Genomic DNA, 12,136 nt, shown 5'->3' on the forward strand with positions numbered 1-12,136 from the left:
AAATCATTTTATTAAAGGGAGACAAATGTCATTCAACTGTACAAAACCGGAACAACTTTGACGAAAAATTGACGACAAATTATATTCGGAAACCCGTCAAAAATAGTCGTTTTTTAAAAAAAAATTGGGTGCAATGTAAAACATTCAAGACAGCTTCATCTCTTAACGTAATTAGACAAGAAGAAGAAAGAGAGCCGTGCAGGAAGGAATAATAGTTTTGTTTCATTTTATTTTAAGTTGAATAACTAAGAATTTCGTCATTTTTTTGATCATTAATTAAAAGTAGGTCTTAAAATTGGTGAAGATGAAGTGAAAATTTGTGCTGGAGAGGGATTTGACCTGTGAAAATTTAGCAATGACCGATTAGCGGTCGTTGAAGATTTTTCATTTTCTTGCTGGCATAAAATTCTGTTAAAAATGCTTCCTACACACGGCTTATTTCGCTCAATTCCCTGCCCTTACTACGTCTCGGGCCTATGTGAACGCCCCCACTGTCTTTTTCGGCACACTAAATCGGGTAAGTTTAAGTTTCTGGAAACTTAAGGGCTATGCACATATTAGGAGATAACATTCATTAAGATTAGGCCGATAAGGACTAATTACTCTTAACGTCGCCACATTATCGGTGGGTGGTCTCGACCACGTTGCAAAAGCCTGAGACTTGACGCTTTTCTTGAGCTGCGGTAATTACGTTTTTTTCACTTTTCAGACGTGCTCCTCGCCAGGCAGGCAGATATTTGTGCGACGAGTGACGGAGAAGAAGAAGCTGAACCCGGTGAGGAATTTGGATAATTTAATTCTTATAAATTCAATTCATGGTGTGCTTATCTTATTGTCTTATCTATGGTCAAGCAGCGCGAGAGACTATCAATCAACAAGGAGGCGGCCGAGATAAGCTTGTACAAGTATCGAGAGGAGTAAAAAGGAAGGCGGAGGATCAAGCGATAAACGAGAACGAGGGGAAATCTCATTGCGGGGAGGTAATTTGGATAAAGGGTGAAGCTGGTGGTGTAGGGAAATCTATTCATCTTCCTGATAAGACTGCTGAGAACAAGAGTCGTAGTAGTAGTGGGAGGGAAGGGAAGGAGGTGAGGTTTTATTTTGATGTACGGATTTTGATAGTGTCAATTTGTTTTAATTGTTTTAATGTTTTGTAACAGTCATCAAAGTCGTCTTCTAGGGACCACAGGCACAAAAGTAGTAGTAGCAGCAGTAGCAGTAGCAAAAGGTCGTCTAAAAGCAGCTCGGATAATAGCAAAGTTCAAGATAAGAAAAGTTCAAGCTCATCACGGGATAAGGAGGACTCGAATAATCATCATCGGTCGCACTCTTCATCGTCAAAATCAAAGTCTTCAGATAAATCGCATAAGTCCAGCTCGTCAAAATCCAACAGTAACAATAATAAGTCATCTTCATCTCATAAATCTAGTCGGAGTAGTAGCAGCAGCAGCAAAGACAAATCAAAGAGCAAAACCTTGAGTGAGTCCCGGTCTAGAAAGTCTGATTCGAATGACACTATAATTAAGAAAGAAAGCTCGTCTGTCACTACAGTACCTGATGATGATGATGATGTAAGGATCCTTGATTCAAGTAAAGCTGAGGATTTAGAATTATCATCGAACGCAATTTACGAAGACGAAGAGAACTTTAATTTGCCACAAATTAGTGACTCTGAAGACGACCCAGATGATATTGAGCTGGAATGCCTAAGACTTTTTCAAGACTATCAGCCAGAGGCTAAATCACCAGAGAAAAAAATAGTAGTAGGAAATCCAGCATTAGCTCTGCAAAGTGACCCTGGTAGGAAGAGGCAAGCACATCCAGGAGCGTCCGAAAAGAAAGCGACATTACCCCCTTCAGTCAGGAAATCTACTTTCAACTTGCATGAACAAATTGCGAGGAGACTTGAATCTCAGAAGAAGGTTGTTAACAGTCGAATTGAAGAAACCAAGAAGATTATCCCTAGTTCATCTTTTGTACAAAAGGCAACACATCAGACCATGAGGTATTTCATATTTTATCCAATTTACCTAATATCGTCCGCCGTAGTGAACGAATAACTGCTGAATTGTCGTAAATTATTAATGATCTTGTTTGTTTGTTTGTTTGTTATTTACAGTGGGACTCAATCTCTATCGTCGGGTCCAAGTACAGTTGGTAATAAAAAGCGAATAGCGCATGTGCCAAATGTCTCTGGATTACTGAAGTCGCCATCAATCCCGGTGGATAACAAGACCCCTTTAAAATCTAGTGGTAGTACATCCACGAGCTCATCATATTCAACAGCCAGTATAACTCTCTCGCGTACCTCCGACAAAGGAGTCCCCCGTGTTGCGCACTCCACGATAATTTATGCAACTAATGTAAGTACTAAGTAGAGAAACATGATAAAAGTACATTCCTAGAATGTCTAGATTATTAAGACAAATTGTTTCTTCACACAGAAAAACAAAGGCCCTCTGGTTAACATTGACGCTCCTGCAAAGGGAATTGGTAAAATTCCCGTCCTGTCACGGCAGAAGGTGCTGGATCAGCTTTTTGAAGCCGCAATGCTCGTCCACGACAATCAGTCGGACGCGTTTCAGCGAGCCATTGACGAGGAGGCTACCATTCAAGTTAGGTCTAAAACAAAAGCAGTCTACACAAGTCTTGCTGTCAGTAAAGTTAGGACTATTAGAAAGGAGGCAGAAGATCAACATAACCAGCTAAATCAAGAGGGTAAGATTAATTAGTAAAAGCATAAATAATTTTTAAGGATAAACTTGATAATATTTTTGAAATCCTGTCCAGGTCAATCTTCAACATCCCCTGGTGCTAAGCGTGACAAAGGTTCGTAGTTATTACGAATTAGATAGGATAATGGATGGATTAGGAACTTTTGTGTACTCTGAGAAAGGAGTTCCCATGATACCTTGTCTAACGGTTTACCAACCTATGATAGTTCCTGTTCAATATGTTTATTATGGAACCAGTCCAATTGCCCAAACTTTTGAACATGCATATGTCCCCCAATCATATCTATCTCCTTCATGTATAACTACTCATAAAAATGCTTCTCTTCTAAACGAAGTAGACTCGTTTTTAATATTCCAGTTCTTGTTGTATTTCATTTAGATCCCTCCATCCGACCCACTGGACAGTCCCTTTACCAAGGGCTGAAAAATGTCGTTCTAAAAGAAGAGGACCTTGTGGCCAATGGCTTCCCTAGATCTCATCCTAATGGGGAACCTGGTAATTTTTTATGATGATGACAACCAGCCAGTATGTACATGCTTTAATAAGCAAAAATTTACAATTTCTTATAGGTTGTGCTGTAGCCACGTTAGGGCTTTGGAATACGGAGTATGTTTCAGAACAAACGCGACGGACCTGTGATCGATGTCACAAGGTTTTTAACGTCGATGAAACTGGCATTCAAGCAGCCAATGAAGGTTCGTGCGTTTATCATTCAGGAAAAAAGACATCACAACAGGGTACGTTATCTACCTATTTTTAAAACTTGTTTGTCTTATTCCCTTTGACTTTAAGCTTTATCTTAGACTTACTTCTCATTATTATTTTGACGTTTTAGTAAACCGAGCCTGGAAGGTGATCTTCTCATGTTGTGGTGATGAAAGAGGGTCTTCAGGCTGCTCCACGGCAACCTTTCACGTTCCAAAGTCACATCCGGTCGCTTCAACAAGAGGATTCGTCTCTGCGGTCCAATCCATGGGATCCGACGAGACGATGGGAACCAATCGGTGGGACGTTGTTGCGATAGGTAAAGAAATAAATATTATGGTGCACATTTTTTGTGGCCAATCTTTAAAATACTTGCTCGTTCATAACACACTCGGTTTCTTGTACGCTGTGTAGACTGTGAAATGGTCTACACTACTGGAGGTAGCGAACTGGCCCGAGCCACCTTCTTGGACAAGGACGGCGAAGTCATGTAAATGAAATTTTGTCTTTTTTTTGTATTTGAATGATTAATATTTTTTAAACATTATTTCAGCTATGACGAATTAGTAAAACCTCAACATCCAGTATTAGATTATAACACCAAGTACAGTGGCCTTACTGAGTCCATAATGGAGGGCGTTACCAACACACTGAACTCAGTTCAAGCCGTCTTATTGACCCAGTTGAAGCCTAACTCCATTTTAATCGGGCATAGTTTGGAGTCCGATCTGATTGCCCTGCGAGTGAAACATGATTATGTAGTCGACAGTAAGTTATTAAAACAGAATACTGGTAAATATGCTAATTTGTATATAGTTTAAAAACTAAATATTATAAATTTGTGTTTTAGCGTCGCTTTTATATCCACACCGACGAGGCCTACCTTACAAGAAAGCTCTGAAAATGTTATCCCAAGAGCATTTACGAAAATTGATCCAAGAGTCTGTAGATGGTCACGACAGTGCCGAGGACGCTCGCGCGGCATTGGATCTTGCTGTTCTTTATGTTCAGCAGAACACACAGTGCCATTAGTATTACGCAATATTACAAATATGTAATTCGAGTTACAGAACACCCAATTATGAATACTCTTAAAGAACTAAAAGACTGAATACTAACTAAATAGCTTTGTGAATTGGCCTTGATTATATTAGGATGATTCAAAAGAGTTCAGTATTATTTAGTAATAATAGTTCAGGTCAACTACTTGATTTTTATAACCAAACCTTTATTGAAATAAACAATGTGTCGTCATCATAATAAGTATTGTTGTTCACATCACGTTTTTTATGTATTAACTTCATAAAGTATTGAAATAAAAGATCACGTGAATTTAATACGAAATCTCACTCTCTCTCTTTCTAATACAACTAATTGTAAGAAACCGCAAGGCACAATCTGCGGGTTAATAACAATTTATTAAAACTTGTAAACTTTTTTTAATGATTGCCAGTTGTACATGTTTTTATACCTTTATACCGAGAATTAGGGGAAGGAGGGGTCTACGACTACCATTCTAAAGTTCTCTCCCACCACTACGATAACTTTATTGGTTAATACAATTCAATTCGAATACCCAGTCTTCAACAACATTTAAGGAGACGATATGTATCTTATTCTTTTGTTTCAACCAGGATGCGACAGAGGTATGGAACTATTTAGTTAGTTAGTTACATTGAATTTACCCTAATTTAAGGTTGACATGCTGCATGCGAGAGAAAGTAGTAAACGATGCCTATTGCTCCTTCGTCCATCATTTCATTCTACTCCTACGAGGATAGTTTTACAAGATTTTTTACTGTGATAGAGAGTGGATAAATTTAAACACAACGAGGTGCGAGTCAGTTCTAGAAATGCGTGAGTTAATTAGACGGGAGTTAGAAAATTATAACTAATGCGCGCGGAGTACATATAAAGTATTCTCGTAGTAGTAAGGTCAAAAAAACGGTATTCAGTTTCCGTGATATGTCGAGCGAGCGAGTGCTCGTGGTCGTGCATAATTTTAGATAAGAAAAGATAACATTAAGTAGAAAGAACTGACTTAACTAAAAGTTGTTACATAGAAAAAGATGCGACAATACAAATGATAAAGTGTTCATGTTTCTTGTGGACGATAATGTGATAGCTGCGATTTCACATAAATATATAAGTATATGATAAGTCTATAAGTCAAACAACGCAATTAATAATAATACTCTGGCATACAGATCAAAAAGAGAGGATGTATAATACTACTACATTGTTAGTTACTGAGGCGATTTCGTCTAGTCTTCGTTTTCAATGTCATCCCAAGAAAAGTGGTACCCATTCTGTTCTCCCAGAGAATTGTAATGTTCTCGAAAGTAAGGGTCTCGAACTTTCAGCTCGTTAAATCTATTGTGGAGGAGTTGTTCCGCAAAAGCATATAGCTCCAAATCCAACGCGTTTGCTTGACGCACGGCCTTCAATTCACTAGGAGTCGTCTTATCTAACGTTGATTTAGAATATGTGTCTTCATTCTGAGTAAATGGAATCTTAAATCGTAGTTTGAATGTCTCTTCAAATATGTATTGCGATATCTGAATAATGGAAAAACACGTATTATTTGACTTGGTTTTGAAAAGGGAAATCATACTATTAGATAAATACCTTTTGGTTTTCAGTTAAGCCGACAAAAGCCATTGACGCCAAATTTTGTTTAGCAGAAGCTAGCATCATTTTATCACGTTGTTGAGGACTCATGTAACTCCTAACATAGATTTAATTGATCAAACATTAATAAAATCCTAATATATATATAGTATAAACTACATTAAATTTCATACTTGTTATAGCATCCAATCATGGAAAGATTGGCTAACATTCGCGTTTGCCTATTGAAGGCAAGGTTATGGGAACAATTGACAAAGTCGCTAAGGCTAACTTCAGCCCAACTCCGCCCAGAATAACATTTTCCTAATTCCTACAAGATACAAATCAACAATGCTATAAGTACTTTCATTTAAATTAAACACAATATTTGCTAAATAGGAGATGATGATAATAATGCAAGGTCTACCTCTGGACTTGCATAGCGTCCATTACAAATATGTCTTGACGCTTTCCATGTCGCACCTCGTTGGACGTGACGAAATTCGGAGAGAAAGCGATGAATCGGATCGCGAATCATTGTCACGTAAAAATACCTAAATAGTTCACTTCATGTCATCCCCACATATGAAGTGTTTTGACTAAACCTTTAACAAAATCATACCGTCTTTGAACTGGTGTCCCATACGCCCTGTCCAATTCACTGTCAACGCATGCCGTCAATTCCGTCCAATCTGAATGAATGAAAACATACTATAGTATCTTTGTCAGTATTTATTTACTGAATCATTTTTGTTACATCTTCGACAGTTGTTCAATACATATTGCAAATTAATAATCAAAATCTCTGAATTTCACTTACCTGCGTGAAGTCCACAGATCCAGCCTGTGGAGAATCGACTGAAGAGCCAGGAATCTGCAGATCGCTGCTCTTCTGGTTTACTTTGGTCTATGAAAATAGATTAGTTAACTACTATAAAATTATCCTTCGGGTGTTTAATGATTAATTAATTATAAATTTATTGCATTACCTCTACTCGGGGGTCTCGGGCATTTACACCGTTTCCTCTTTTTCCAGCAAACACAAGGCTTATCTATCACGAGATCTTGAACAATATGTTTTTCGAAGGATGTTCCCCCCGTTTTTTGTATGTGAAGAATGACAAGAACGTCGGACCCGGTAACGTTGAAGGTTACACCCGACTCCACCATGGCCCGGTAAGTCACAAGGCCATGAGGTTGATACTGTTGTAGGGGAGGAGACTCAGCAAGTGGGTCAACGTCAAGGAGGGGATACTCCAATGTCATTAACGACACATTACTATTGACGACAACTCTACTGCGTGGAAAAGACGAGGGGGAGGGAAAAGGGACGCTGGGCAAGCTCTGCCAGGGGAGAAGATAGAGAAGAAAAAACATCCCTCCCACCAAGATAACCACGACGGATGGGAATCTGACCCCCATATTTTTTACTAGTCACCCCACACACAGGGCTCTCCCCCATACGTCCTAACCACCACTCATTTGGTCACTTTGCAATCAGTTTCGTATCCTTCTTCCTTATCGAGAATACTAAACCGTCCATCCTTACTTAGAAAATAATCCACTCGTGTTCGTAATCAACGTTTACAGCGTAATGTTCCCATTGTACTCATCCTCAGCTCGTAATACTTCTTGAATCATCAAATTGTTGATGATTAATGAGGTAATATCCTGCCCAGTTACTGATCACTACTACTGCGATGATGATAAGTGATGATGATAACAATTCAAAGATAAATAGATTGGAGTTTCCACCTAAAATAAAACATTTCAACTTTGAGTACTTCTACTATAGCTTTTCCTCTCACAGCCAACCTAAATTACAAACTAAGCTCTAAATGCACTCACCTTGGACCAAAGTTACTTTAATTCGTCCCTTTATCAAATGTCAACTTATAGTAATTAAGGACGATTAATTTTAATTGCTCCGTATGAAAGACTGAAATTTCAGCTAAAGTGAGACGATTCATACGACCCGGTGAACGGGGTGACGTGAATCCGCACTCAAATATTGTATGAAAAATGCTCATGGAATTGTAATTTTTGCAAATTTGCCAATTTTTATGAAAAACATTTATAAATTTGACTCACAGACAAATTCTGGGTTATGAACTTTTTTCTTTTCCATTTATTGAAATTGGAACTATTCAGTAGTTTGTAACACATAAGGTAAGAAGATACTGCTGAAAATGACAATAATAATAAATCAAAATTCAGACAAAGCTTTTAGCTTCTCAAACTCAGTCAATTTTATAACTAAACTAATTAATAATAAGGTAAATAAGTATTCATTTTTATAATTATTCTTATCAGTGTGCCTCCTGCCATCTCCTCAAATGGCGAGGCGACAAAATTATTATACGACGAACCGTTATTATCATTATGACATTTCATTTGGGTTATCTTCTCTACAGTCATCAGTCATGACTCGTGAGACTATCGACTAATAAAACTCTATCGTTTTATAGACAGTATTTTTTAGAGACGAAAAATATATAAGGTTCGTAGACTATGTTTTTTATGAATTATGTAAATATTACTTGTTGAGACGCTGTAATGTAATCATAATTTGGTGTTTTTCAACAATGGCGAAATGTTGCCATTTTATATATGCAAACTTGAAATAATTACAATAATATTAAAAATGACTGACTAAAATTAATAAGAGGAGACAAGTCCAAATGTTGTAAACTCAAGATACAATTTTTACATTTTTTGTTAGTAACTTTTAAATCTTGATTAATGTGTTAATTTAACGAAAAAATTAGTCGGTTTGGTTTTCCTTTTCTCTTTTTAGTTTTTTGGGCTGTGGTGACTAGATTAATACTTCCTTTTTGATTTGATTCTTTTTTATACAATAATCAGAATCCGTAATATTTTTTCTTTTTATAATATTTTTTATGCTAAAACAGGTAATATATCTCTCCTTCTTCGTTTAGGCTAAAGTAATTATTTGCTAGATAGAATAGAATCCATTTAAACCAGAGCTACGTCCACAGTATGTTTGTATTTATGGTTTTCAGATGATGATGTTGCGTTTTTTGCGGATATATATATACTACTACACGTTTTTTAAACTTTCCTAAAATTCCTTTTTTCTATATCGACGACGACGCCGCGATGATGTCGACGACGATGACGAACAATTTGCCGGCCGGCCAGAGAAACATCGAATCGAATCAATCGATCAAATTTGTTGGTAATATATATTGTTATATAAGTAATCCATTATTAACAGCCACATTATCTAAAGCAACCTTATTGAATCCGTTGTTTTCATATTAGTTTCAAAAAATAATGACGATAAATTATTATTGTTACATTCATTGATTTTACTCAAATTATAGAAATGGGAAGAGTGGGTAGTACACGAAACAATAATTATTTATAATAATAAATACAACTTGACTTTGTGAAATGGAATGTACAACGACTACAAAACCCAGATTGAGATTTTAAATTATTTTTGTAATAATCATAATAATTATGGAAAAGAGGATTTTATAAAGAACTACATATATCATGAGCGAGGCTATAAAAACATTGGAACTCTTCTACTACAGAATATGTATTACATGGAGGTGATGATGGTAGCAAAAATTTACATTCATTTTCAGGGGGGTGTAAATAACTGTATAAAACAAGGTAATAATTTGTAACAGTAATCAAGACCAGTAACAGAATATCACGTTGTTTGTACAAAATTAAACAGACGTAGTTTAGAAGAATGCATCAGGTTTATAAAATTAACAAACAGATGCACGCACTGTTGACGAGCTTTATATTAAATGGTAGTTTAAGTAATAGTGATTTAGATTGCTTGGAAACTTGCATTGGCTGATGAATTAGTCGCTCTCGGCTTTCATGCCACGAACCTCGCCTGTTCTTCTTTGCTGCATGGGACAAAAAAAAATGGAAAATTTGTTAGGAATTTCTCACCCACTTATTTTATTTCTCATCAATTATTTACGCACATTTTCAGGGATATGCATTAAATAAAATTGTATCTTACCCTGTCTAACTCCTCACGAACTTTATCCTCCAGCGCTCGTATATCCAGCATCGTCATGCCATACCATTTATCAATCCAACAAAAAACTTGTCTAAAGAATAAAAGCAAATGTCAAAAAAAATATTTACATAATTTACATAATCGATCAAAAATCAATACATATTTTAAATACCTGTGAAAGTTTGTAAAAAGTCTTCGCTCAGCCCTTTGAATGAAATTCTCAACTCTGTTTTGCAATCCAAACCACTTGAATTCAACAGTGACCAGCTTGTAGCACGTCATTACGGGATCCACCTGAAAGGATGAGATAATTTGAATAAATCCATAATCCATGCTAATCCTTCTAAACCAACTATATGTGAACTTTATAACCTATATTATGACGTGTTGCATGCATGCTTTTTGTGCTTACCATTCCCTGCCATTCTCCTACCAGTGGACCTCGTCCAGACTTTTGTGAACGAAATTTGCCAGGATCTTCCAGAGCTTTGTAATCGCTAGGCGCAACAGAGTCTGCAGCAATGTCAATCATGACCACCTCCCGCATCTTCAACTTGTCGTTGCCTAGTTCATGTACATTATATTGGTTTCCTTTGTCCGGTAAATGTAAAGATTCAATCACAATTATGAAGTTATCCTTCATATAGCCTGGATTCTACAAAACATATAAAAAACAACATTCAGCATAGTTTTTAAATTTACACCAAGGTAATTAAGCCGGCCATAATGAACAACTCACAGTAATGACTGTGCGGCAGTATGGATAAGCATTCCAAGCCTCCTCATGAATTTCCATTGAGCCCTTAGGAGCCAGCATTCGTATAAAAGTCGGAACTTTACTAAAGGACACAAAAGAACATAATGTATTACATTATGAAGAACAATATGCAAAATAATATATAGGTTTACGAGCTGGATTATTTCCTTACCTAGCTAGATGATACTTTTTATACGTGTACTGCCCCTTACAGTACTTTCCTCCGAGGAGTGGAACGCCCTCAAAGGGTTCATTTTTGACTACTTCGATGCCTTCACCCCCACCCGTTTCATTCATGCTGGCCTCGGCCACAGAGTACAGCTGACCAATTTGGTACTCCTCGACCGTCAAAGGCATCACAACGCGGCTGAAAAAAACAAGTTATTATCAAATTATTTTTAACCACCAATAATAAACACTGCAGAAAACTCCCACCCCCATTTCACTTCCTAATTTTATCCATCATAACTCACTCACTATTAAACTATTATTTTATAAAACTATCTTATACATAAAATGAACTCACAATTCTTTGATGAGCATTTTGAATAGCTGCCAAACTCCAGAAAAGAGAGATAGAAATAGAGAGAAATAGATCTCGATTTGAATTTCCAATTGGTCGTGACAATGTCGAAACTGGAAGAATTATGATTTCCACACACCACACGTGTCACTACGTGACGAAGAGGTAGAGAATGTACTTAATTGTCGTGGAGATGATGATGTGTATATAACCAAAGCAAATCAAGGGCAGCAGGTGATGGGTGATCTGCTAATGGTAAATGATGATCAATGATGATGATGGTTGACTCTGAAGTGTAATTTTAAGTGGTGGCTGGCTGATGATGAGTGTGTGCTTATCTTGAATGGCTCCCAATACGGGTGGTGGAGTATCTTCTTAATTCCTCCGCCCAGTGCACACAGACCGACGGACGAGGAGGAACGATCAAGAGAGGTGTTGAGGACAAGATGACGAGGAGGAGGAGGAGGAGGCCGAGGAAGTGACGTGCAGAAGGAAAGGTGACCCAGAAAGTGGACACACACACACAATCGAGTTATGTATGTTCCGTAATGATGAATCAATCGACTAAATTAATTATGATCTCAGCCCGGACGACGTTTCCTTCCTCTCCTCGCTCTCTGGACGAGTGAGTGACTAAAGTGAATGAAAGTGAGTGAGTGTCGTCCACTCACCTTGCCCTCACACTAATAAAACCAACCACCTCGAGTCTACTTACCTACAAAAGAAATACGAGGAGTTGAGGAAGCAGGCTAGATTCACCATCATCATCATCATCATCTCACTCTCGTATCAG

General features: G+C 37.3%; 3 protein-coding genes across 4 annotated transcripts; 1 reads left to right on the forward strand and 2 right to left on the reverse strand.

Annotated features, from left to right (window-relative positions):
* The first annotated feature begins 13 nt into the window (after positions 1–13).
* Positions 14–4,704, forward strand: LOC110857037 (RNA exonuclease 1 homolog). Of its 2 annotated transcripts, none has more exons than XM_022105649.2 (13): positions 14–517; positions 710–775; positions 853–1,088; positions 1,161–2,005; positions 2,120–2,363; positions 2,445–2,718; positions 2,791–2,829; positions 3,115–3,231; positions 3,306–3,473; positions 3,572–3,760; positions 3,856–3,931; positions 3,995–4,209; positions 4,292–4,704. In XM_022105649.2, the coding sequence occupies exons 1-13, from the start codon at positions 418–420 to the stop codon at positions 4,471–4,473; spliced, it is 2,751 nt and encodes a 916-aa protein (XP_021961341.1). In that variant the 5' UTR covers positions 14–417; the 3' UTR covers positions 4,474–4,704. The 2 variants fall into 2 exon arrangements, with proteins under 2 accessions (XP_021961341.1, XP_021961342.1); XM_022105650.2 differs by having other exon boundaries at positions 856–1,088.
* Positions 4,653–8,034, reverse strand: LOC110857038 (heparan-sulfate 6-O-sulfotransferase 2). The gene is made up of 8 exons (XM_022105651.2): positions 7,900–8,034; positions 7,041–7,806; positions 6,872–6,958; positions 6,674–6,743; positions 6,479–6,605; positions 6,246–6,382; positions 6,070–6,169; positions 4,653–5,999 (listed from the first exon to the last, which is right to left on the reverse strand). The coding sequence occupies exons 2-8, from the start codon at positions 7,471–7,473 to the stop codon at positions 5,706–5,708; spliced, it is 1,248 nt and encodes a 415-aa protein (XP_021961343.1). The 5' UTR covers positions 7,474–7,806; positions 7,900–8,034; the 3' UTR covers positions 4,653–5,705.
* A 118-nt stretch (positions 8,035–8,152) lies between these two features.
* Positions 8,153–12,046, reverse strand: LOC110857039 (phosphatidylinositol transfer protein alpha isoform). Its single transcript, XM_022105652.2, has 7 exons — positions 11,347–12,046; positions 10,993–11,187; positions 10,803–10,902; positions 10,476–10,718; positions 10,236–10,357; positions 10,064–10,154; positions 8,153–9,944 (listed from the first exon to the last, which is right to left on the reverse strand). Exons 1-7 carry the CDS (start codon positions 11,361–11,363, stop codon positions 9,897–9,899), a joined length of 816 nt encoding a protein of 271 aa, XP_021961344.1. The 5' UTR covers positions 11,364–12,046; the 3' UTR covers positions 8,153–9,896.
* Between the last annotated feature and the right edge of the window lie 90 nt (positions 12,047–12,136).

Source organism: Folsomia candida, unplaced genomic scaffold (assembly GCF_002217175.1).
Source record: "Folsomia candida strain VU population unplaced genomic scaffold, ASM221717v1 Fcan01_Sc017, whole genome shotgun sequence".
Taxonomy (NCBI): Eukaryota; Metazoa; Arthropoda; class Collembola; order Entomobryomorpha; family Isotomidae; genus Folsomia; species Folsomia candida.

Excerpts from the sequence above, each read along its gene's own strand:
- LOC110857039 (XM_022105652.2), bottom strand. Across the intron at positions 10,903-10,992 it reads AAAAAGTATCATCTAGCTAG|TAAAGTTCCGACTTTTATAC; the intron begins GTAAGGAAATAA and ends TGTGTCCTTTAG. Across the intron at positions 10,719-10,802 it reads ACTGCCGCACAGTCATTACT|AATCCAGGCTATATGAAGGA; the intron begins GTGAGTTGTTCA and ends TATGTTTTGTAG.
- LOC110857037 (XM_022105649.2), top strand. The coding sequence starts at position 418 with ATGCTTCCTACACACGGCTTATTTCGCTCAATTCCCTGCCCTTACTAC. Across the intron at positions 2,006-2,119 it reads GCAACACATCAGACCATGAG|TGGGACTCAATCTCTATCGT; the intron begins GTATTTCATATT and ends TGTTATTTACAG. Across the intron at positions 2,830-3,114 it reads TGGTGCTAAGCGTGACAAAG|ATCCCTCCATCCGACCCACT; the intron begins GTTCGTAGTTAT and ends TATTTCATTTAG.
- LOC110857038 (XM_022105651.2), bottom strand. The coding sequence starts at position 7,473 with ATGGGGGTCAGATTCCCATCCGTCGTGGTTATCTTGGTGGGAGGGATG. Across the intron at positions 6,959-7,040 it reads CCCGAGACCCCCGAGTAGAG|ACCAAAGTAAACCAGAAGAG; the intron begins GTAATGCAATAA and ends CTATTTTCATAG. Across the intron at positions 6,170-6,245 it reads ATGATTGGATGCTATAACAA|GAGTTACATGAGTCCTCAAC; the intron begins GTATGAAATTTA and ends AATCTATGTTAG.